Genomic DNA, 24336 nt, shown 5'->3' with positions numbered 1-24336 from the left:
CGCCATTGAGAATCACAAACAGTGTTAAACACCCTGTTTTACATTTGATTTTGCGCCATGCAATTTGCGACTATCAATTTGTCACAAATGGCGAGGCGCACAATTAAATGGTTGTACATCTGGCCCTATATAATTCCAAGCAAGCCATATAATGAAGTCTACCTAGCAAAAAATGTTTTGTTTACTCTTTTAATTCATATTGTTGTATTGAATTTTAAGTTCCAACAACAAAGAAAGAACAAAATAATTAGACATTTCTCCATGCATATAATACATGATTCAATGACTATGAAGGAAAACCATGCTGGATGAAAATAAAAATACTGTTTACTTTATATCATTACTAGGCACATCAGTGTGTAGCTAAATCAAAAGGGAATAGTGAGTATTATGATATTGGAGGCGGTATACCTCCCACACATTATAACTTCACGTTAGACAATTTAAAGATTCTGCCCATCATTAGGAGAATGTGTTCTCGTATTGATAATATATTGAATGTTGACCTATTTTTGGAGAAAGTTGATGACTGAGCACTCACTCGAGCCAAATAGGAGCACCCATATGAATACATCAGTTTCACTAAGGGTAACCTTTGCTCCTTTTGGTTGGTGTCTATACCAGCAAGGGGAACATCAGAGGAAATACTTAAAAAGTTGTGTGTTACAATCAACCAAACAACAAAACATTAGAAAATGAAGAATATAGAAAATCCATGCTGAGAAAAATGTGTAAAAGAAATTAAGAAAAGTGGATTTTTGATCAAAAGTTATGAAAAAATGAAAAGCAAACCCATAGGGCACAATGTGGGGAGGAATCTATATTAAATGCCAATTGTAAAAATAGAGAAAATTCTAAGGGTCCTCATTAGAGTTGCCCAAACCTAACCAACCCTTGTGGTCCTTTGAGTCACACATAAGATCGGGGATTTTTGGTTTATAGGATTCTAACATACACATATTAAAACAGTAGAGCAAACAATTCTTTAGCCAGTCCAGTCTTGAAGCTGTAATAGATAAGTGATCTGCAAGGTCAGCTTAACCCCGAGCAGCATAGATTGCAAATGCCTAAAATCTCCAAGTGGTATATAGCACTTGCTTTGACAAACGTCTAATGCACGTCCTGACTTTTTCGATATTAATCCATCTTCTGGCTTGACTATGGAGGACCCTGATTTACAAAAGTACTGGTAGTCTTACAGAACATGCATACATCCTCAGGAATTCTTTATGGACAGTCTCTATTGCCCCATGCCCTTGATGTACATTTTTGCAAGAATTCACTTGCTACAACTCAGTTTTTACATGTTCGCCCAACTCACCACTCTGATTCTCAGCTCATGATTAAGCCCACATCATGTTCCAGTAGTCCACAGCTGATCAGCTCTCCATATACATTTGCATCTAACCCATTCTTGAGTGCAGTTTTTCCTCTTAACTAGGAATCCTCTCCCATGCAGCAGCTCCCTTTTGATTTATATGACCTTTTTCAATGAAACAGTTTACAGAGAGCTTGTTCTCCAACATGTCCGGCATCAGCCCACGGCAGACTAGGGCCCAGTTGTCCTTCAATGCTTCGTTATAAAACTAGACTTCCCCAGTTACGGACTAAATCCTTGAAGCAGGAATACAAGGAAGATGTTGGAACAACTCAAATGGAAGATATATGGATTCTCCATAGAAAGAGCTAGGAGAGTCTTCTTTCTATTCTAGTTCAAATTGTGATATTAAAAAGTGTTGGACTTGGGCCTTCTGGCAGGGTCACCCCTGAACTTTTTGCCTTGAAATTATAGTGATTTCTGGTCTTTGCGCACTTTGACACTGTGGCGCAGTGTAAAGTGCGTGCTCTCCCTGAGTGCGTGTGTGAGATTGGCCTGCCCTCCCATAGGAATGCATGGGGAATGTCTGTGTCCCTGGTAGTTCCTGGTGCGTGAGGTGTGCATGGTCAAGTTTGGTATGTGTGAACTCGGGGGAGTGAATGCTGCGAGATGGTGTATGCAGCATGTATGTGTCTAGTAGGGAAGCGCCATTTCTAGACATGGCTGTACGTGTGCTGTGAGGGTGCTAGCGTGTGATTGGCTGGAGCTGGCTGGGATGCCAGGCTCCAGGAAGTCTGTGTGGGTCTGCCCCGGTGGTGAGTGGGAGATTAGCATGAGTGATATGTGGGAGGAGTGTACCTGTGTCCTGGATGGGCTGGGTTTTCCCCACACAATGCTGGCTCCGCCCCCCTGTGGTGTGACTGATGACCCAAGCCCTGCCAGTGAATAGAATGGGTGGTTGGGCCATCAAGAGTGCTCCAGAACCAGCTGCGACTGGTTCTGCCCCCACCCTGCACCTAAAGACAAAGGGAAAAGGTGTATAAAAGAGGGGCTGTGACCCCATGAAAAGGTTCTTGTTTGCTGCTTGAATCTTGCCAGGGGCGTGCTGCTGCTTGGGCTCAGGGATGGCTTGCCTCCCTGAGCCCTGCCCAGCCCCTGGACTTCTGATGACCACCTCCTGAAGGACTTTGTGGCTTTTTGTGCCTTCATAGCGCTGGGAGCGCTATATTTTCCTTCCTAGCGCTTGGGAGCGCTCTCCTTTGACCCCTGGTGCATGAGAGCTTTATTCTGTGTGCCTAGCGCTGGGCGAGCGCTTTATTTGCCTTATAGCGCTTGAAAGCGCTGTGTTGTTCCTTAGCGCTCGGAGCGCTTTATTTTGACTTTTGCCCCGATTTTCGTTACATTCATTCACGGGTGCCACCCCGCTATCAGTGCCTCGCGGGTGCTCACCCCGCTATCCACGTTGTATTTCGAGGGTGCCTACCCCTCTCTGTGCCCCGAGATTCACCGCCGCAAACCGCGGGCAAAACCAGGAAGTCAGGCAGCATCGCGCCTGACTGTAGGCGGGACTTCCGGTTTGCCGGAGGAAGTCCCGCCTGCCGCCGCGCTGTGATTGGCCAGCGCGCCCGGAAGAGGAGTTTGGCCCGGAGCCTTGCAGCTCCCCCTTGAGCCCCGGTCCCGAGATGGGGGACCGGGTGAAGATGAAGAGAGAGCGGGCGGGACTCCCATGAGGTGAGGGAGAGCCCCGCTCGCTGCCAGAGGATGTCCGCCGAGGCCCCCGTGAGCGAGGGAGAGCCCCGGCAGACTGCTGCCAGGAGACTGCGTCCCCCTCCGCCTCCGGAGAGCAGCCGGTGAGTAGGGCTGCCCCGGGGGGGGGTGGCGAGAGTGCGCGAGGGATCTCCCTCGCAACGCTGAGCGGCCCCGCTTGGCAGAGGGCCGCTCCAACGGCCCCCAGTAGTTGTTCTTTGAGCCTAGAGGGCTGGGTGGGGGCATAACGTTTTCTTCGGGGTCCGTGCGCCCCACAAGGTGAGAGGTGCCTTCAGGGCGGCCCCGGATGGTAGAGGGCCGCCCCAACGTTTCCTAATGATTCCCCAGGGCACAGTATCAAATTAAAGGGCCCGAGGAGCCGTGTTGAGCCCCGTGGCTCCAACGTGTTGGGACATGGTATGTACTGCCAAGCCTGAGGGCCCCCACGCTGGGCAGTAGTGTTTCTTGAGCCTAGATGGCTCCCACCCGGGGTATATTTGTTTGTAGAGCCAGAGGGCTCAGTTGGGCGCAGTCCTTGTCCTGAGGGGCCAGTGAGGGCCCCTGTCGCAGATTTGTTCCCCAGCTGCCCAGCAATTAGTGGGCAGCTGCACCGTGTAGGTCTTTTCTTTTCTAGGGACATGTTCTGGACTTTGGGAGTGAGGCGCACTCCTTCATCCCTGGCCTTTCCCCATCTGCGCAGCACTTAGTGCCAGCTGCAGCGTTTAGGCCCCCTGTCCTGTCCCTCAGCTGCCCAGCAAGTAGTGGGCAGCTGCTACGTTTAGGTCTTGGCGCAGTGGCGCAACCTGGACTTTGTGAGTTCTACGCTAAAGGTTTAGATGCTGTTATGATCTATGTCCTATTGCTTTTGGGTGTTAGGAAATGTACAATGTGTAGTATGTTTTGCGCACCCTGTGTTCTGCACCTCTGAATGTGTTGTTGATACATTATGTGCCCTGTTCCTTACACCGCTGAATGTAGGTTCTGCATCATGTGTTTTGTCCCCAGGTCTATGCCCCTACTTGTATTGTGATACTGAGGTGGTTGTTCTTGCTAGTGCAGGTGGTGCTAGTAAGGTCCTGGTTCCCTGCGTGACCTGTTCCTAGGGTGGTTAGGATTGCGTAGGGGGGACTTACCAGTGGGTACTGGTTTTGTGCTTTATGTCCTATTTTGTGTTACAGTGATCTTCTGTTATAAGTGATCCCAAGGGCTTGATACTAAGCTTGCCCCCTGACCAGAGTCCCAGGACCAGTGGACTCTATGGTGCCTTCCCTGCCAAATTGCTGGGACTTGTCTGATCTCCCTTGGCCCCTGGGGCCTCGCTGAAGTGTGCCTCGCTCGTTCCCCTCGGCAGCTCGTGCCGGCAGCCCGTCCAAGCCTCGAGCAGCGCCGCTCTCCCCTGAGCCGCGCCGCTTCGCTGGGTCGCCCGCATCCTGCCTCCCCCTCCTCTTCTGAGCCGCACACATTGGTCGCCCCAGAGAAACGCTTGTACTGTGCCGGCAGCCCGTCCAAGCCTCGAGCAGCGCCGCTCTACCCTGAGCCGCGCCGCTTCGCTGGGTCGCCCGCTCAAGCTTACTAAGGAGGTCACTCGCATTATCCCGTGCAACCAGGACGGAAGGTACTGTCTGATAGGCTATGTTCTAAGTTCTAGGCCTACAAGTATTGTATTGTTACTCCTAAAAGTGCTGATTCCTGACAGTGGTCCAGGTGGCCCTGTCTTGTAAATAATCCCTTGTAAATTCTGCCCGTGCCTCTGGCACATTGTAAAGTGTGTTTTATCTAATGTGTTTTGGTGTAATACAAAGGCTATTTTTATATAACCTTGTGTGGAGTTTCCTTTGTGGTGGGCCTTTGGGTGTTGTTGCTGGGGTGCGTGCGCAAATACTTAACTTACATCGCCTCCAAGTTTAGCCTTGCTGCTCGCGCCACGTTACCTAGAGGGTGAGTAGGGGTTATCTTGGCGTGTAACTCCCTTGCCCTGACTTGGGGGTGGTGGTCTCTGACTGACTTTGGCGAAAGCCCTGGCCAGCCAGGGATCCCATTTCCAACATTGGCGGCAAGCGGTGGGATAAGGATTTGTGTTTGCGTTGTACCTTAGTAGCAGCTGGCTGCACCACAAAACTCTGCATTTTAGATAAAAACATTTTGGGGATTATTGTATGGAGTTTGCTGAAAATGTCATTTCTGTGGAAATGTGTTTCTTGTGCACTTTGAGTTAGGTGTCCCTAGCTCGGGAGGGTAGATCATCCCCCTAAGTGCAGTGTGTTTTCTGGATTCACCAGAAGGGTGGGATCCAGTGGTGGCAGCATAAGTGTGTCCAGTGCATGTGTCCCCCGTCCCTGCCCTGGAGTAATGGTACCTGTGTCAAGTGTGGTCAGGTTGAGAAGTCAGGGGTGGTAGAAACTGCCTTACCAGTCTGGGGAGGGGTGTGTGTGGATGAATGGTGTGTGGCACTGGACGTGTTTGTAAGTTCTCTGGATGGGGAGCTTGCTGAATGCTAGTTTGGTTCAGATACCTAAGTCCTGTGTGTTGAACTTTTCCCAAGAACGTCTGCAGATAGTGGAGCCTGCTTTTTGATTTCTGTGGTCTGTTGAGAGACAGAATTTTGGAGTTGGTAATGTTCTGGGAGGAGAGAGGCATAGGGGATGGAGTGATTCCAAAAGGAGTGTCTGAGGTGTCTTCCAGCCCAGCGTGGTGGAAGAGGTTCAGTGTAGCCCAGCTAGGTCTCGGTGTAGGGGCTCACGTCCTGTCTCAAGAGGAGAAGGAGTGGGTGGGACTGCATGTCTCCAGGTGCCCGAAACCCAGTGTCAGGGCCTGGAGTGTTTCTGAAGGGAACATCAGGTCGGGGGCCTAGGCTGTACCAATAGGTCATTTGAGGAGGATCTTCCAGAGTGTCTGGAGAACGTGGAACCTCTGTAACCAGGGTTCCAGTAGTTCTGGTGTCTGGCAGTACCGCTCCAGTTGGGAGGGTGCAGAAGTCCAGATGGAGGGGTGCGAGGGGGATAGGTTCCCCAGTGGAAGAACCAGTGGGTCAGGGGCCAACCAGAAGGGTTGTGTCGCCAGGGAGTGACCATGGTGATGCCACTTCTGTCCTGAGTGTCAGGCAGACTTGTACACGACACATTAGTTGTGTCACCCTCAAGGAAGTCCTGGTGCGCCAGGCATCTGACCAAAGGGTACGTCCCTCGGTTGGGGAGCCAGTAGCCGGTGTTTCCGGATCTGGACGTCAGGGCAACTGTATGTAGTGTCCTGAAGTTACAAGAGGGAACTCCAGCCTGAAGAGAAGGAACCGGGTAAGCTGTATGGGGTATTGACCTGCAGTGGTTGCCTTGCTGCTGAAGGAGGAGAGAAAGTCTTAGATTTTTGTTTTCAACTTGTAGAAGTCCTGGTGCGCCAGGCATCTAACCAAAGGGTAGCGTCCCTAGGTTAGGGAGCCAGGTTCAGGTGGTTGCCTGTCCTGGACGGCAGGGCGACTGTAGCCAGTGTCCTGGCCGGTTTGTCTTCTAGGGGTACCCCTGTGAACACAGGTGGGGCTCATCTTAAGTGAAGAGACCCTGTGTTTCCCAGAAGGGGTGGTACAGGCCTAGCAGGGATCTTTAGGGTTCTTGGCTGAGTGTTGTGGTACTACCCTGAGAGCAGGTGGGGCCTACCTTAAGTGGAGGGACCCTGTTCTACAGTGGGAGGGTGCAGAACTCTGGAAGGGGGTCAGAGGGAGCCTGACCCCGGTGCATCCGGTGAATGGGGACTCCCGGTGGGAGAGTTGTGTTCTGGAGGGTGCTTCAGAAGTAGAGGTAGGGTGGGGCAATCTTGCCCGTGACCTCTGGTCAGCCTGAGGGTGCGGACCCTAGGTTGAATGATCAGTGGTAGTTTGGAACTACACTGAGAGGGAGTGGAGAATGGCTAGTGCAGGCCAGGGGTTACTACCCCCCACTCTGTGGATGGGCATGGACCAGTGGTATCTGGGTGGCCTAGGGCCTGGTCCTAGCCGTGGACAGCTAAGGAGTACCAGTGGGGTAGCCTAGTTGGGCCTGTGTTTTTTTTAAGGATGTGCTTGTCTTATGGATCAACTTGGCGTAGAACCGGAGGGTGTCCCTGCAGTGCGGGCCCGCGTCCGTGTTCTATCGCCCCAAGCAGGGAAGTCCATCACGGTGGTGATTGGCCTACCCTGCGTTTTGGCTGGAAGGGGGTCGTGTTGGACTTGGGCCTTCTGGCAGGGTCACCCCTGAACTTTTTGCCTTGAAATTATAGTGATTTCTGGTCTTTGCGCACTTTGACACTGTGGCGCAGTGTAAAGTGCGTGCTCTCCCTGAGTGCGTGTGTGAGATTGGCCTGCCCTCCCGTAGGAATGCATGGGGAATGTCTGTGTCCCTGGTAGTTCCTGGTGCGTGAGGTGTGCATGGTCAAGTTTGGTATGTGTGAACTCGGGGGAGTGAATGCTGCGAGATGGTGTATGCAGCATGTATGTGTCTAGTAGGGAAGCGCCATTTCTAGACATGGCTGTACGTGTGCTGTGAGGGTGCTAGCGTGTGATTGGCTGGAGCTGGCTGGGATGCCAGGCTCCAGGAAGTCTGTGTGGGTCTGCCCCGGTGGTGAGTGGGAGATTAGCATGAGTGATATGTGGGAGGAGTGTACCTGTGTCCTGGATGGGCTGGGTTTTCCCCACACAATGCTGGCTCCGCCCCCCTGTGGTGTGACTGATGACCCAAGCCCTGCCAGTGAATAGAATGGGTGGTTGGGCCATCAAGAGTGCTCCAGAACCAGCTGCGACTGGTTCTGCCCCCACCCTGCACCTAAAGACAAAGGGAAAAGGTGTATAAAAGAGGGGCTGTGACCCCATGAAAAGGTTCTTGTTTGCTGCTTGAATCTTGCCAGGGGCGTGCTGCTGCTTGGGCTCAGGGATGGCTTGCCTCCCTGAGCCCTGCCCAGCCCCTGGACTTCTGATGACCACCTCCTGAAGGACTTTGTGGCTTTTTGTGCCTTCATAGCGCTGGGAGCGCTATATTTTCCTTCCTAGCGCTTGGGAGCGCTCTCCTTTGACCCCTGGTGCATGAGAGCTTTATTCTGTGTGCCTAGCGCTGGGCGAGCGCTTTATTTGCCTTATAGCGCTTGAAAGCGCTGTGTTGTTCCTTAGCGCTCGGAGCGCTTTATTTTGACTTTTGCCCCGATTTTCGTTACATTCATTCACGGGTGCCACCCCGCTATCAGTGCCTCGCGGGTGCTCACCCCGCTATCCACGTTGTATTTCGAGGGTGCCTACCCCTCTCTGTGCCCCGAGATTCACCGCCGCAAACCGCGGGCAAAACCAGGAAGTCAGGCAGCATCGCGCCTGACTGTAGGCGGGACTTCCGGTTTGCCGGAGGAAGTCCCGCCCGCCGCCGCGCTTTGATTGGCCAGCGCGCCCGGAAGAGGAGTTTGGCCCGGAGCCTTGCAGCTCCCCCTTGAGCCCCGGTCCCGAGATGGGGGACCGGGTGAAGATGAAGAGAGAGCGGGCGGGACTCCCATGAGGTGAGGGAGAGCCCCGCTCGCTGCCAGAGGATGTCCGCCGAGGCCCCCGTGAGCGAGGGAGAGCCCCGGCAGACTGCTGCCAGGAGACTGCGTCCCCCTCCGCCTCCGGAGAGCAGCCGGTGAGTAGGGCTGCCCCGGGGGGGGGGGGTGGCGAGAGTGCGCGAGGGATCTCCCTCGCAACGCTGAGCGGCCCCGCTTGGCAGAGGGCCGCTCCAACGGACCCCAGTAGTTGTTCTTTGAGCCTAGAGGGCTCGGTGGGGGCATAACGTTTTCTTCGGGGTCCGTGCGCCCCACAAGGTGAGAGGTGCCTTCAGGGCGGCCCCGGATGGTAGAGGGCCGCCCCAACGTTTCCTAATGATTCCCCAGGGCACAGTATCAAATTAAAGGGCCCGAGGAGCCGTGTTGAGCCCCGTGGCTCCAACGTGTTGGGACATGGTATGTACTGCCAAGCCTGAGGGCCCCCACACTGGGCAGTAGTGTTTCTTGAGCCTAGATGGCTCCCACCCGGGGTATATTTGTTTGTAGAGCCAGAGGGCTCAGTTGGGCGCAGTCCTTGTCCTGAGGGGCCAGTGAGGGCCCCTGTCGCAGATTTGTTCCCCAGCTGCCCAGCAATTAGTGGGCAGCTGCACCGTGTAGGTCTTTTCTTTTCTAGGGACATGTTCTGGACTTTGGGAGTGAGGCGCACTCCTTCATCCCTGGCCTTTCCCCAGCTGCGCAGCACTTAGTGCCAGCTGCAGCGTTTAGGCCCCCTGTCCTGTCCCTCAGCTGCCCAGCAAGTAGTGGGCAGCTGCTACGTTTAGGTCTTGGCGCAGTGGCGCAACCTGGACTTTGTGAGTTCTACGCTAAAGGTTTAGATGCTGTTATGATCTATGTCCTATTGCTTTTGGGTGTTAGGAAATGTACAATGTGTAGTATGTTTTGCGCACCCTGTGTTCTGCACCTCTGAATGTGTTGTTGATACATTATGTGCCCTGTTCCTTACACCGCTGAATGTAGGTTCTGCATCATGTGTTTTGTCCCCAGGTCTATGCCCCTACTTGTATTGTGATACTGAGGTGGTTGTTCTTGCTAGTGCAGGTGGTGCTAGTAAGGTCCTGGTTCCCTGCGTGACCTGTTCCTAGGGTGGTTAGGATTGCGTAGGGGGGACTTACCAGTGGGTACTGGTTTTGTGCTTTATGTCCTATTTTGTGTTACAGTGATCTTCTGTTATAAGTGATCCCAAGGGCTTGATACTAAGCTTGCCCCCTGACCAGAGTCCCAGGACCAGTGGACTCTATGGTGCCTTCCCTGCCAAATTGCTGGGACTTGTCTGATCTCCCTTGGCCCCTGGGGCCTCGCTGAAGTGTGCCTCGCTCGTTCCCCTCGGCAGCTCGTGCCGGCAGCCCGTCCAAGCCTCGAGCAGCGCCGCTCTCCCCTGAGCCACGCCGCTTCGCTGGGTCGCCCGCATCCTGCCTCCCCCTCCTCTTCTGAGCCGCACACATTGGTCGCCCCAGAGAAACGCTTGTACTGTGCCGGCAGCCCGTCCAAGCCTCGAGCAGCGCCGCTCTACCCTGAGCCGCGCCGCTTCGCTGGGTCGCCCGCTCAAGCTTACTAAGGAGGTCACTCGCATTATCCCGTGCAACCAGGACGGAAGGTACTGTCTGATAGGCTATGTTCTAAGTTCTAGGCCTACAAGTATTGTATTGTTACTCCTAAAAGTGCTGATTCCTGACAGTGGTCCAGGTGGCCCTGTCTTGTAAATAATCCCTTGTAAATTCTGCCCGTGCCTCTGGCACATTGTAAAGTGTGTTTTATCTAATGTGTTTTGGTGTAATACAAAGGCTATTTTTATATAACCTTGTGTGGAGTTTCCTTTGTGGTGGGCCTTTGGGTGTTGTTGCTGGGGTGCGTGCGCAAATACTTAACTTACATCGCCTCCAAGTTTAGCCTTGCTGCTCGCGCCACGTTACCTAGAGGGTGAGTAGGGGTTATCTTGGCGTGTAACTCCCTTGCCCTGACTTGGGGGTGGTGGTCTCTGACTGACTTTGGCGAAAGCCCTGGCCAGCCAGGGATCCCATTTCCAACAAAAAGTGTCTGAGTTGCATTTTTTTATAGAGACATTTCACTCTGTTTTACAACAGTTGCCACACTGTCCACCTACCTTAGTAGCAGCTGATCTCTAAACATGCCATGCAAAGCGAAAATTCCATATAGAGGATTTTCCTGAGTGAGGCTGAGACCTCTCATAATCCAGAATCTTCTACTTTTACTTCCTGGTGAAACTTAATCAGCTGTTTTAAGAGAATGTACCATTGTCCACGTCCCTGTGAAACCAATAGGTAGAACTCCCATAAGGAACTATTTCTAGTGTGGGTTGGATGGGCCTCCTCCATGAGACCTTGACCGACACCCATTCTAGGGTTCCAGGAAAAAAGCAAGTTAATCTTGATGAACTTTCTTGTTCAGAGAAACTCCTGTCATTGAAAATGTTCATAATTATTAGCATAACTTTATTGGTTTGGATACTTTTGTATGACATACAGCACCAATTGCGATTTTAAAAAAAGCTGCAGATTTATGACTTATACTAATTTAAGACCTCCTTAATATTCCTGTTGTCTTTTCTTTTTTAAAGAAGAGCGCAAATGAAGAGCTTCCAAGGAAGTTCTCAGAATGATGTCAACTGGGTAACATTGAGTACATGGTATTCAATTTGCCTTGAATTACACGTTTAAGGTCTTTCCTAAATGGACTTTTAGGTAGCTGTATTTAGTATTATATATTCTTTCCTTTGAGATACTAAAGTTGGATAATTGGGAAGATTTGGTGGTAGCTGAAATCAGAGCATATTGAAGCATTACTGCTTCTCTTCATAAAAAATATAGATAATATGCCTTTAAAAAATAGGTATCATGCATTTAAAGTTTGTTTTATTGAGTAGGCCAGCATGCAGCTGCTCAATTGGTGGACCTGGAGAGAAGAGATAATGGCCAACAGGATATCAAAGTTGTCATGCTCAATAGTGTGTACCTCTTATGCTATTCCTCCCAGTGTGGTTCTGCTGGAAACTTTTTCTTGATGGCGGAGTCAGCGATGGCTCCAACATAGGCAAAACATTTTTCCTGTCATCTGAATGAGGTTAGTAAACTGAGACGAAGGGTTGACAGGCACTGGTTTGGAGATGTTCCTTTACTGCTCTCTAAAGAAGGCTCTGTGTGGTAAAAGATGCAACAGCTTTTCATGTAATCCATGGGTGTAAATGTATCAGTCTTATGATTATATTGTTTGGGCAATTGAGTATTTATTCATTAGGGTGACAAGGCATGCATTGTTTGATGTAGTAAAGATGTGATCAATTATAAAAATCAAAAGTCCTACAGTAATATTCGTTTTCAAAATCATCTTTCAGATTCCGGTTTTGATCAGCAATGCCAGACATGACCAGCAAATGGAAATTGATTTACTAGTGGGGAAGCTTCAGGAGGCCCAAAGTAAACTTATGCAGAAAGAGGACGCTAAAGAAAAAGAAATGCAGAGCCTCAAAAATATGATCATTGAACTTGAGTTGCGATTGAAACATGAACAGAACAATGGGTATTCCTTTTCTGAAGAAACTAAAAAAGAATTGGACCAAAAATCTGATGAATTAAAAAGGCTTATACAAGAACATAATAAACTATTGCACAATCACAGTCTAGTGCAAGAAGAGGTAAGAGATGTTCAACATAAATACATTCAGTGAAGAAAAAAGTAGGCAGCGTAAAGATACATTGAAATCTGTGTTATATGTGTGCGTTATGTAAAATCCAGCTACTATAATGAGAAAACATCAGATAATTCAGTTCAGCTCCCCCTGACTGAAGTGTGCCAGACAAACCATACCATGCCTTTTTTAATGTTATTAGAGTTCTTCACTGAAATAGCTTCCTATTTCTTGTCACCGATCCTATAGGGAGTCTATGTCCAAAACTGCGTTTTTTGATAAAGAATAAGACATTTTAAAATTTGAAAAAAAAATATAGTTTGTTTTTTTGAAGTGGCAAATATAAATCCCCAAAAGTCATGCTCAATAGTGTGTACCTCTTATGCTATTCCTCCCAGTGTGGTTCTGCTGGAAACTTTTTCTTGATGGCGGAGTCAGCGATGGCTCCAACATAGGCAAAACATTTTTCCTGTCATCTGAATGAGGTTAGTAAACTGAGACGAAGGGTTGACAGGCACTGGTTTGGAGATGTTCCTTTACTGCTCTCTAAAGAAGGCTCTGTGTGGTAAAAGATGCAACAGCTTTTCATGTAATCCATGGGTGTAAATGTATCAGTCTTATGATTATATTGTTTGGGCAATTGAGTATTTATTCATTAGGGTGACAAGGCATGCATTGTTTGATGTAGTAAAGATGTGATCAATTATAAAAATCAAAAGTCCTACAGTAATATTCGTTTTCAAAATCATCTTTCAGATTCCGGTTTTGATCAGCAATGCCAGACATGACCAGCAAATGGAAATTGATTTACTAGTGGGGAAGCTTCAGGAGGCCCAAAGTAAACTTATGCAGAAAGAGGACGCTAAAGAAAAAGAAATGCAGAGCCTCAAAAATATGATCATTGAACTTGAGTTGCGATTGAAACATGAACAGAACAATGGGTATTCCTTTTCTGAAGAAACTAAAAAAGAATTGGACCAAAAATCTGATGAATTAAAAAGGCTTATACAAGAACATAATAAACTATTGCACAATCACAGTCTAGTGCAAGAAGAGGTAAGAGATGTTCAACATAAATACATTCAGTGAAGAAAAAAGTAGGCAGCGTAAAGATACATTGAAATCTGTGTTATATGTGTGCGTTATGTAAAATCCAGCTACTATAATGAGAAAACATCAGATAATTCAGTTCAGCTCCCCCTGACTGAAGTGTGCCAGACAAACCATACCATGCCTTTTTTAATGTTATTAGAGTTCTTCACTGAAATAGCTTCCTATTTCTTGTCACCGATCCTATAGGGAGTCTATGTCCAAAACTGCGTTTTTTGATAAAGAATAAGACATTTTAAAATTTGAAAAAAAAATATAGTTTGTTTTTTTGAAGTGGCAAATATAAATCCCCAAAAGACAGGGCCTGATTATGAGTCTGGCCGTCTGAGGACCGCCAGACTCGTTGTGATGCGGCAGTGGCGGTCCAGCCTTGGTATCTCTAAGGAGAGCTCTTAAAAAAAAGAACAATATCTCTATCTACTCCAATGGCCAGCATGATCTTCCAGAGTTTAGTTCTGTGAACACGATCGAACACGGAAAAATGATCCATAAAGGCCAAGTGAATGGAGCCGGATGGACAATAATATATTTGTTGAGGATCATGTAAAGATTCAAGCACTGATCAACCTTTGACTGTCCTGTGCGTAAGTCGCATTGAACTTTTAATAAAATGTTGTTTTCATCTGCCCCATCCAGAAAGCCTGTCTAACAGAATGTGTTCAGCCGCCTTTACCACCGAGTCGAGCAGGGAGATTGGCCTATAACAATGGCTACTATTTCTCTTCCTTTTTAAAAACAGGGACGATAGTGGAGGTCGTCCAGGTACCCAGGGGGGCAGTTACAACTGCTGCATTAATATTAGTAGTAAGAGCTGGTAACCAGATGTCTATATTAGTGATGTAAAGGTCAAGTTGAATCCCGTGTGGACCTGGGGCCTTATTTTTGGACAGCCCCATTATGCCCTTACTTCCTCAGCAGAAAAGAGAACACGATAGCGGATTTCCCTTCACCCAAGCCCTGACCTTCACTCATTTTTTTTTTTTTTTTTTATGTTTTAAAGACCTTTATTGTCCAGCATGTACAGTACACAGCATTTCGCTTATAACCCAGCCGGGCCAGCTGCAATTAATGAATGTTGTAACAAGTGTGGAAAAGGGACACAGCTTTGAGGCCGACAACCCTGGGGTTCGGCAGCGTATATCAACGTGTCATTACAGCGTACAATCATATAAGCATGCAATGTGTTGAAAGTGGAGGTCTATGGGGTTTTTCTCATTTTATCCGCGAACTCAGAATTACAGCGTTAGGTTGGCACTCATCAGCGTCTGCAGTTGAGGCAAAGTCTATGATGACACTGGTGTATCGTCAGGAAGGGTATCAAACGAGTTTGACCTGCAGCCGGGTACTGTGTTTCAGTAATGTCGGATGAGGCCGCTCAGCGTCCAAGTGTGTTGGCGAGCGCGTATCTACTTAGTTCATCCACCTTGACGAGAGTGACTGATGTATGTGTTGTTACTCAGGTGTGACAACTAGGTCATAACTGCCATTCCCAAAGACCTCATAGCTCATGAAATGCAATACTATCTGCAAGGGTGTGGTCTAAAAGGAAATAAGACCAAAGTAACAACAAACCATGAAACCGTAACACAGGTAATACATGGGAAAGGTAGGGGTGGATGGGGCAAGAGATAGCCATGTGCTCGGATAGGGAAATGTGATGTTAGTGCGTCAGTCATGGTCTAGGGAGTGGGGAGGTGGGAGACCCAGGGAGGGCAGTTATCTCGTATGGCAAGTGTGCAAAAGAGGGGGGGGGGTGGAAGCCCTGACCTTCACTCATGATGGGGGAAGACTGAAACATTTCCTCAAAATGAGTTACCCCGTTGTCCTCAGTAATATGTGCATCCTGTTAATTGGCAGAATTTGCCGTCAGAAAGGGACTATTTACAATACACCACAAACTGCAATTGTAATGTACTGTTACAAAAGAAATGTTTTAATTAGTAAGCCCAGCACCACAAATGGCCAACCACTGGTACTGTGGATATAAAAATTAAACCCATCAGGAAATAATATTAAATTAAATTATTTAGAATCTTAAAAATTATAAATATATATAATTTAATCTTAAAAATATATAAAAATAGTACATAGTTATTGTTCTGATGGATACTTCTCCCTGTGGATTCCTCACCTTTTGCATTACCCCATGTGCAGTATTCCTCAGAAACTTTTCTCTATAGCTCTCCCACATCGACGAGGACTTCACAATGGTACGGCTCCACACACGACTTAGTATGATGTCATCAGAGCCATAAGAAGACCTCGTCGGCGTGCTGACTCAGTTCCCTTTTTTCTGCAACATCAACGCGTAACAGTTTTTCCATAGTTCTCCATTTCAGGGAGCTTCTTTGTTGCAAGTACTTTGTGTAACTGTAGCAGTGATCATCGCTACCCAGAGAAAGTCTGGTTTTAAGCCATACAGGGAATGTGGGGGTCAGATGTCAATTATTGCCCCTCATGAAGATTGTTTATGGTGCCTCTTGTCGGATGACGGGCAGTGTTTGTCGTGCAGGTGAATGAACCCCGAAGGAGGCCAAGCTGCTTACGTCTAAGGCAAAAAAAACAGAAAGGAGGTAGAAGGAGGTCGAAGGAGGTCGAGTGAGGTTGAGGTTTCAGTCCAAGCCACTGACTCCGCATACCTCGAAGTCGTCGAGGAAACATAAAAAGCAGCAGTGCCATTAATTTCAATGTCGTTCATCAAAGGATGGAACACCAAAGTCGGGGTCTCCGGTCCTCTGACATCACCACAAGGACGAAGTCTCTCCTTCTCTGTCTCCTCAGGTGACTCCAGCCCAGTCTCCATCTCCGAGAGCTTCATTGGCGCCCAGAGAAACAACACCTCCACTGCCAGGCACGCCACCCCCGGCTCCAGAGTCTCAGTCGCAGGAGCCAGAGCCAAGTAGGTTGCCTCCTCGAGCGGTCTCAGAACCCAAAGTACCAGATCCAGAGTATCCAGCCTTCCCAACCAACTCCAGGATGAGATGTTTGCCAGAGCGGCTAACCCTGCTGGTGCGCCGGTTGGCCCCATGGGTCCGCTGGTATACTCGCTGGGAGGCTTGCCACCTCACTTCCCTCAAGCGCCTCTCATGCCTTTTATGTCAGTGGCTCAGGGGAGTTGGCCTCTCCCGACGCCAAGGCTCTCGATGCCGGTGCAGTCCCTGGAGGGAAGAGTGCAGTTGAACGGATCCTCTCCAATGCCGTCTGGCTCCGGTCTGGCACCGACATGACCTCGTGTGGCGTCTTCTACTATCCTGGTGAAACTTCCATCGACACCGGTCCTGAAGTCACGGGTGACATGTCTGGTGCCACCGACACTGGTCCCAAGAATGAGGTCCAGAAGGGAATCACAAAGGCTGATGGAAGAGGAGGAGTATCAAGAGCAGCAGGAGGAGGCTGAAGAGGGTGAGATTGTTGAATCTGTGCAAGAGTTTGAGGGCCTACAGGAGGCTAGTGGCCTGGATAAAACTCCTGAATGGGAGTTCCCCTCACCAAAAGGCCTTCCAAAGAAAGAGGTGTCTTCATATCATTCTGTAATTAGGAAGGCAGTGGATCCGCTAGATTTGCCAGTGCCAGAAATTAATGACTGATCCTGTGGTGTTCAGGTCTGTGGCAAGGAGGTATAAGGTGGCTCCGGGAGATCCTGCTTTCCTTTCTACCCACTCGTCACCAGAGAGTTTGGTAGTCCAGGCGTCATGCTCCTCTGAACAGTCTGCAGGCTTGTTCCCATCTACGCCTGCAGATAGAGAATCCAAACGAATGGAGCAATCTGCAAAGAAAGTTTTTTCTTTGGCCAGTATGGCTCTTAAGTTGATGAATTCGACATGCCTGTTGAGTCGCTATACCCATGCTCTGATGGACTCGATGAGGGAGGTGCTCCTAAAGCTTCCGGAAGATATTTGGGGCTATTTTTCTGAGGTACTTTCTGGCACTCAAGCTGCAGACCGTCAGGTCATTCAATCATGTCTGGACACTGGTAACTCTGTTGCCAGGGTAATGGGTTCCTCGGTTGCAACCAGGAGGCACGCTTGGCTACAGGGGTCTGGGTTTTCACCGGATATCCAGGCTACCCTATTGGACTTGCCTTTTGACGTCTTTTTGGTGATGTGAGAAGCTGGCTTTCTATATGGTGCACACTTATGTAAGTGGGAACCCTGCACCAATCCAGACAACTCTTATGGTGCTTTTACTGGTCTTAGACAACCTTAGAAAGCTCTCTAAGTACTAGCTGTTAGGTGCAAGCCGTCAAGCTTAGTCCAGAAGGAGTTTAAAGCAGCTCATTTTACAGGAACATAATCTTATAGGTATAGATGAAGTGAAAAAGAACCACACAGTGTAGTTATAAAAATATGTATTTATTATAAGACACTCACTAACACACACAAATACCTTCATCCCGGAAAAATACACAGTGCACATAATACTTTGCAGAGAAAGCAGGTAATTAGCCCGAAATACACAGGGGTCGTCAGGGGGAGACAAAGCCATATACTAAAATAGTGGCATGTGAATGATGCCTCAAGTCAAGACTATACCCAGAAGACGTAGAAGTGCCATGGACCCAAGGAACCACTCAAGGTAAGTAACCAGGAACCCCACGGAAGCGGTGTGGAGAGTGGGAACACTACCGCAGGCTCAATACAAGTCAGTGGGTAAGTCGCGGTTGCAATGTTAAAGAAGAAGGACCCTTCCTAGTGAACCCTTAAGAAACCCCATGGAAGACAGAAGGTTGGAGAGCCACCCCATCCGTGGATACTCCAGGAACCAGGATACCTACACCAGGGAAGCCGGGTGCAGAGGTGTGAAGTGGCATCAGAAACCGTCATTGAACCCAATGCAGGACTTCAGGAAGGTGCAGCTGCAGGAGAAGGTGAAAGTGTCCGGTGGAATCCAAAGGAAGATTCAGGAGGAGAAGTACCTGCAAACAGAGGGGACAGAGTCTATGCCACTCAGGAGTGACCAGGAGGCATGGAGGACAAATGCCCACCAAGTTGGGTGTTGCAGGAGAGCTGACCGTGACCTTGGAGCTGCAGCTGTGCAGAACAGGTGATGCTGTGGAAGACCAGGAGCCATGCCCGAGCTGTCCCACGTTGGATGTCGAAAGTTGAGGGGTCTGTCGGGAGCACCAACAAGTCTTGTCAACTGCAATCAACGTGGAAAGTGAAGAAGGTACGGTGTTGGGACCAGCAAGGTCAGGGTGACTCACCACAAGCGGGAGAGTCAGGGCAGGCCCGAGCAATCAGGGGAGCCCACTGAAGTTAAAGGAGACCCTCAAGAGTACCCACAGTCCAGAGGAACTGAAGTCACAAGAGGGCCTTGAACAGATCATCAAAGATGCAAACCCACATGCAAGTGTTGCGGTGAGGATGAAGATCTTAGTCACTGGAGATGCTTGAGGTTGGGGCTACTTGGAGCACAAAGATCTTGGGGGAATGAGGCCAACAAGTCTTAGCAACAGCAAGTTGATGCAGTGCACTGGGTTTCGGTTCCTGCGGCTCCGACGAGGGATACTGGCCTCAAACTTGGTGAGAAGACTGGGCAGGCTTCGTGGGATGTGAAGAACTACCACCTGTGGTGCTGAGCCTTTTGGAGTCTCTTGGAGCCCAGGATCAACAGACTGGTCAGCTGAGATGCGGTGCCTGCAGATGCAGGGACTCCTTCACTTCAAGGAAGATTCCTTCAGGTGTCTTGGATGTCCACATGCCTTGGAAGGTTCCTGTATGGAGCACAGGCATGGAATTTACAGCAGACGAGCTGGGCAATGAGACCAGGAGCAGCTGGAGTCTTCCTAGTTGCTGATTTGATGCCCAGAGCGAAGTCCAGCAAAGTCCAGAGTGCCCAGGCAGTCGAAGAAGAAGTGGTGTCTTGAAATGAATCTTGTCCCAAGACGAATCAAGAGACTCACCCTCAGGTAAGAACTTAAGTACCCTAAGGAAAGGGTTGGGACGCTTCAGTGTTCCCTCCCAGGGAAGGCGTCGGACAGTGGGTAGGATACTCCAATGTCCTTTGTCCAGTTTTGTGTCCGAGCGGGAACCAACAGCTCTCTGAGCTCTCTGAGTGGAGAAGTGTGGCTCACTGGTTAGAAGCGGCAGACCCTGAAGCAGAGATCGGCCCGGGACCAGGGTTCAATTCCCGACGCGGCAGGGTCTTGGGTCAATGTCCGCGGACTCGATAATTCTCGCCAAGGTGCCTACGCTAACCATGGGTCCCACTCTGCAACTCTGGGCAATAGCTTGCTTAATCTCCACAACGGCCCCATCAGCGCCGGGGATGCCTGGATTCACCTTGGAGGTGCCCAGGAGGGACCATCTCACAGGGAATGCCAGGACGGGTTCCCCAGCGGTATACAGCGCCAGGACACTCCGAGATGGAGTAACAGTGCGCTTTACAAGTATACTTACCTTACCTTACCTTACCGTTTGAACTGGACTGTGGAAGGAGGGCACCAAATGAGACTGAGTGGCACTGGCAAACGCTCCCACCCAGCCCCAATAAACTAAACTCTGTCTGGGCGGTGGTCACACCTCAATGTGACACGATACCTACCTATTGTTCTGCCTTCCCCTGCTCGAGCTTGGCTCAGCAGCAGGAGAGCAGAATCGTGTCTCTGGTTGGCAGCAGCAGTGTTGTGCTGTCTGGGTCTCGAAGACTGGTGCCATGAGCACTGATGGTCTCCCAGAGGAGTTTTATAGTGCACGGAATGTGGGGGGTATGAGTCTAACATGACAGGGTTCGTTACAGCCATTTTAGAGATGGTTGTCGCTTAATGACCTATTTTCGCTCTATGCATCATAATGGCTGATGCTCTTACAAGCCAGGAGAATGGACTCCGAAGGTTGTAGGGGTGTCCTGCTCATGCAGGGGCGCCCTCACACTTAGAACCGAGGGCCCGCCTTCAGGATTGAAAGGCCTGCTGTAGGGGTGACTTATAGGTTTTAAGTGCAGTGACCTAAGATATAGGGAAACCTATATCATTCGTAAGTGGTGCTAGCACCAGCTTACACAGACTGTAATGGCAGGCCTGTGGTTACAGTTTCAGTAGTCCCCCATGGGTGGACCACTCAAACTGTACCATATACTAGCGACTGATATGGGTACACCAGTGTCCAGTCTGGGACTTACCTAAGTACTTACCATACCAATTTAGGGGAGAAGGCACAGAGACTGGGTCCTGGCTAGCAGGTTCCCAGTCTGACTAGTCAGAAACTGCATAGCACCAGGGAAAACGTGGGGGTAACCATAAAAGCAGATCCTAGTTTCCTACAGGTGCCAAAGCAGACTCGACGCTACAACGCTTTAAAGATAGCAAAACCCCAGCAAGATCACTGGGTCTCCAGTCTCAGTCCAGGGGTTGTGGATACTTCAGGCTTCGCAGTTTTGGCAGGACTTTATCCTTTCAAGCCGCAACAGCATTAACAGGCAAACTCCCTGTACAGGTCATACAGGGGAAATGGTAGAGGTTGTTTGCGAGGTATGGCTCAGCAGAAAGTCTCCTCCTCTTCCTCTCCTGCCCCTCCAACTGGTGCGGCAGGAAAGCAGCTCTAGCTCCTCCATCCTAGAGCATGTTAGTCCCATGGGAGGACGGGTGTCCCATTTTCTACGGAATTGGAGGTCTGTTAGGTCAGATCTCTGGGTGTTGAACCTTGTGAACAATGAATATGCCCTACCCTTCCGAGTGTTCCCCCTCCTTTCCCACCAATCAGGATTGATGCTCACAAGAGGTGGTTCCGGAGCAGGAAATGGGTCAGGATGCTACTCCTGGTACTTCCTGATTCCCACAAAGGACGGTCGATTGAGGCCGATCCTAGACCTCAGGGTCTTGAATTTTTATCTCAAACAGGAGAAGTTCAAGATTTTGACCCTGACTCAGGCTCTTCTGGCGTTGCAGGAGGATGACTGGATGGGGTTGATCAAATTGCAGGATGCGTGTTTTCACTTTCCCATCCTGAAGTCGCATCGGAAGTATCTCCATTTTACAGTGGTGTTTCATCACTACCAGTGTGCAGTCCTTCCATTCGGTCTTACTTCCACACCTTGGGTCTGCACAAAAGTGATGTCGGTGGTAGCAGCACATCTCAGAAGGTTGGGGATTCCTGTTTTGCCCTATCTGGAGGACTGGCTGCTCACAGCAAAGTGCCCAGAGATGGTTTTGCATTTTTGCAAATATCAATGCGCCTGTTGTTCGACTTGGGTTTTTCAGTAGACGTACACAAATCTCACCTGGTGCCCTCTCAGCACAATCTGTTCATAGGGGCAGTACTGGACACTACTGTGAGCCATTTTTACTAGAAAAGCACTACTAATGGAGGACTGTGATGGCCGCACTTTGCTCTTTCGTTTCCTTATTTTAGTATAGCAATGATTAGTGCACAAACACCCCTGCACCCGCTGTCGTTAGGTGCAGCTGCAGATGCAGAACAACACAAAAGAATCAATGGAGTGGTGCACCATAGACAATACCCAAACTCGCTACTGTCCAAATAATGAGTCCAGCCAAGTGTCCAATTCAGTCATCAGCTTTATTTAGGTGGTACAAACAGAGCATCATCCAGCCAACGCGTTTCGATCAGATCGGTTGATTATATATTATTTAAAATATTTTATAATTAAATGACAACAATATATATATTGACTTAAAACACACAGGTTAAATGGACATTATGGTTAAGTTCAGATTTTACACACACAAACCAAGAGATTTTTAAGTGTTATGGTTAGCTGAACTAACTATAACTTATTTATGTATTTATTTATTTATTTTCTTATATAGCGCAGGAATTCGACCCCCGAAGGGGTATCTCCGCGCTTGTGTTCTTACCAAAAACCAGGAACCAGAGGTCAATAAACAAACAAAAAATGCAGATATTAGATAGCCAGGAACAGATGCGTCTTTACAAGTTTCCTGAAAGCTCCAAGATTGGGATTTTGTCTCAGGGGAAGGGGTAAGGTGTTCCAAAGAGTTGGACCCCTATAGGAGAGTGCTCTACCACCCTGCCTTTCCCTTTTAATCCGCGGGACATATGTACCCACAATGCACTGATATGACCTCACACATTACATCACTTCAGAGAGCAGGAGTCCAAGTTATTTTTGGCTAAGGCCTGCAGGGAGACTTCTAAGCAGCCTCCATCTCGCAAAGGTAAGTCCCTTCTAGGTAATATCGTCCTAAGAGTTCTTCTCACAAAAAACATAAAAAGGGCCTTATGAAAAAGGGGTCTTTTACTTCCCTGGGAAAGTGGTCCCCCTGGACTCCTCCTTGATGTTGGATGCCCCTACCCAATAAAAGGATGAAACCAGAGTTGTCCAGTGCTTCAACCCACCCCACACAGGTTGAGGCTTTCTGGTTGGATCTTTTCAGGTCCACAACCCACTGAGCCTTTTCCTAGGGGCGTTGTTTCTGCAGATTTGGTGGCTCTGACCCCACTGGTGCACCTCTATAGCCATGGTGCCTATAGTGAAGTAAACAAAACTGGCTATGGTTCTTTCCCTCGTTTGCTCAAGCCTTTAAGGGCATCAATTTCAAATCTTATCGCAACAATCGACAATGGAGCAAACTCTGGTGTGTGCCATAGAGTTGATGAGAGGAAGTGTCTTTCGTATTATAAAGGAAAAGGTCAAGGCTAATTGAAACAATGAACTCCATTATGAACACCTCTCCAAGGGCAAAAGGTTTGGCTGTGTCGAGGAGATTTTTAGTTCATATTCAAAAGCCTGGCTTTACCTTTTTTTTCCCAACAGTGAGGCTTTCATAGGCCCTGTAATGATAGCATGGGTAAACCGCTTTGTGACCTGGGAGTCCACAGGCACATCCCCAAATGCCATAGGCACACAATGGGTGATCTGCACCTTTTACCCTTCCACTCGTTTCTGGAGTGTCTGGTGGTTCAAGCATTTTTTCCATGAAGAACCCTAACACCTTTCCTTTGACACCCACAGACAGGGGAATCAACAATCTTGACACCTTGAGCTACAAATTGTAGGCGTCCATCAGCTTGGCTCTCCACACGGCTAAGGCGACCCACCTTTTGGACTAATATGACTATGCTTTACAGGAAATGGAGAAACAAGAGATCGTCAGCCTGTTAGATGATTAGAAGATGCCATTCTCTGACCTGGTGAATGATGTCCCAGATGTATCAAAACAGATCCTGAAGTTTTGTTTTGCCTCTGTGGGCACTGTCACTCTGTCTTTGGGCATGACTGTCATGCTGCGTCAGCTTCCTTGAATAGTTTCCTCTGAATTTTCAAGCGATATCAAGGCTATGCATTTGGGAATATCAGTCATTTGATGGGTTTTGATGGTGGGCAGTTATTCAGAGAGAAGCCTGACTTCTCCATAACATGTTTAAAGAAGAGCAAGAGCTTGACTTTCCCAGCATAACCGTTTCACCACAGTATCAGAAATGTCATGGTTATTCTAGGGCAGTCCAGTCCTGACAACTGCAGCTACCTCACCCCATCCAGTTGCTGCAGCAACTATGTTGCTACTTTTGAGACATGGGAGGTTCTAGAGGCTGTCACCAGTAGCACTGGATCTAGTCCTTCATGTTGAGAGAGTCTCCCAATTTGTCAATTGGATGGAGTTGATCACGATAAACCCTTCGGTGCTCCAAGTGATTTGCTGGGGTTATGTCCCTTGCTTGCATATATTTTGTTTCTACCACGTCTGCCTGTAGCTCATGCAAAATATGGGTGAGGGTGTCAGTTCAATTCTCTGAAAATGTCGGCGTCAGCAAATCATTCAAGGGTATTACCCACTTCAAGGTGGGCACCGTGTGCCAAGATTTAGAAATCCCATAAAGACTTATAATTTTTTGGGTTGATTTGGAGACTGCTGGGTGCCACATTTCTTGCAAAAATTCTGGTGCTTTTTGCTTTCCCTCCCTGGATAACTTGTATCACAGAAAAATCACACCAAGTATAACAATCATTGCATTTCTACAGTTTGTTTTGTATAAAGTATTGGCTAGAATACTCACTT

The 24336-nt window shown here is 48.7% G+C and overlaps 1 protein-coding gene across 1 annotated transcript in view; it reads left to right on the top strand.

Moving 5' to 3' along the window:
- The window catches only part of LEKR1 (leucine, glutamate and lysine rich 1), a 635278-nt gene that overhangs the window by 595004 nt on the left and 15938 nt on the right, over positions 1–24336 (top strand). Inside the window, exons 12-13 of the mRNA XM_078665467.1 lie at positions 11955–12254; positions 13005–13304. Of these exons, the coding sequence (XP_078521593.1) occupies positions 11955–12254; positions 13005–13304 (600 nt within the window). The remainder of the gene's footprint in view (positions 1–11954; positions 12255–13004; positions 13305–24336) is intronic.

This window comes from Lissotriton helveticus, chromosome 11 (genome assembly GCF_964261635.1).
Source record: "Lissotriton helveticus chromosome 11, aLisHel1.1, whole genome shotgun sequence".
Classification (NCBI taxonomy): Eukaryota; Metazoa; Chordata; class Amphibia; order Caudata; family Salamandridae; genus Lissotriton; species Lissotriton helveticus.
Note: the sequence above shows the minus strand (reverse complement) of the source record. Positions and strands in the feature narration are given on the sequence as shown.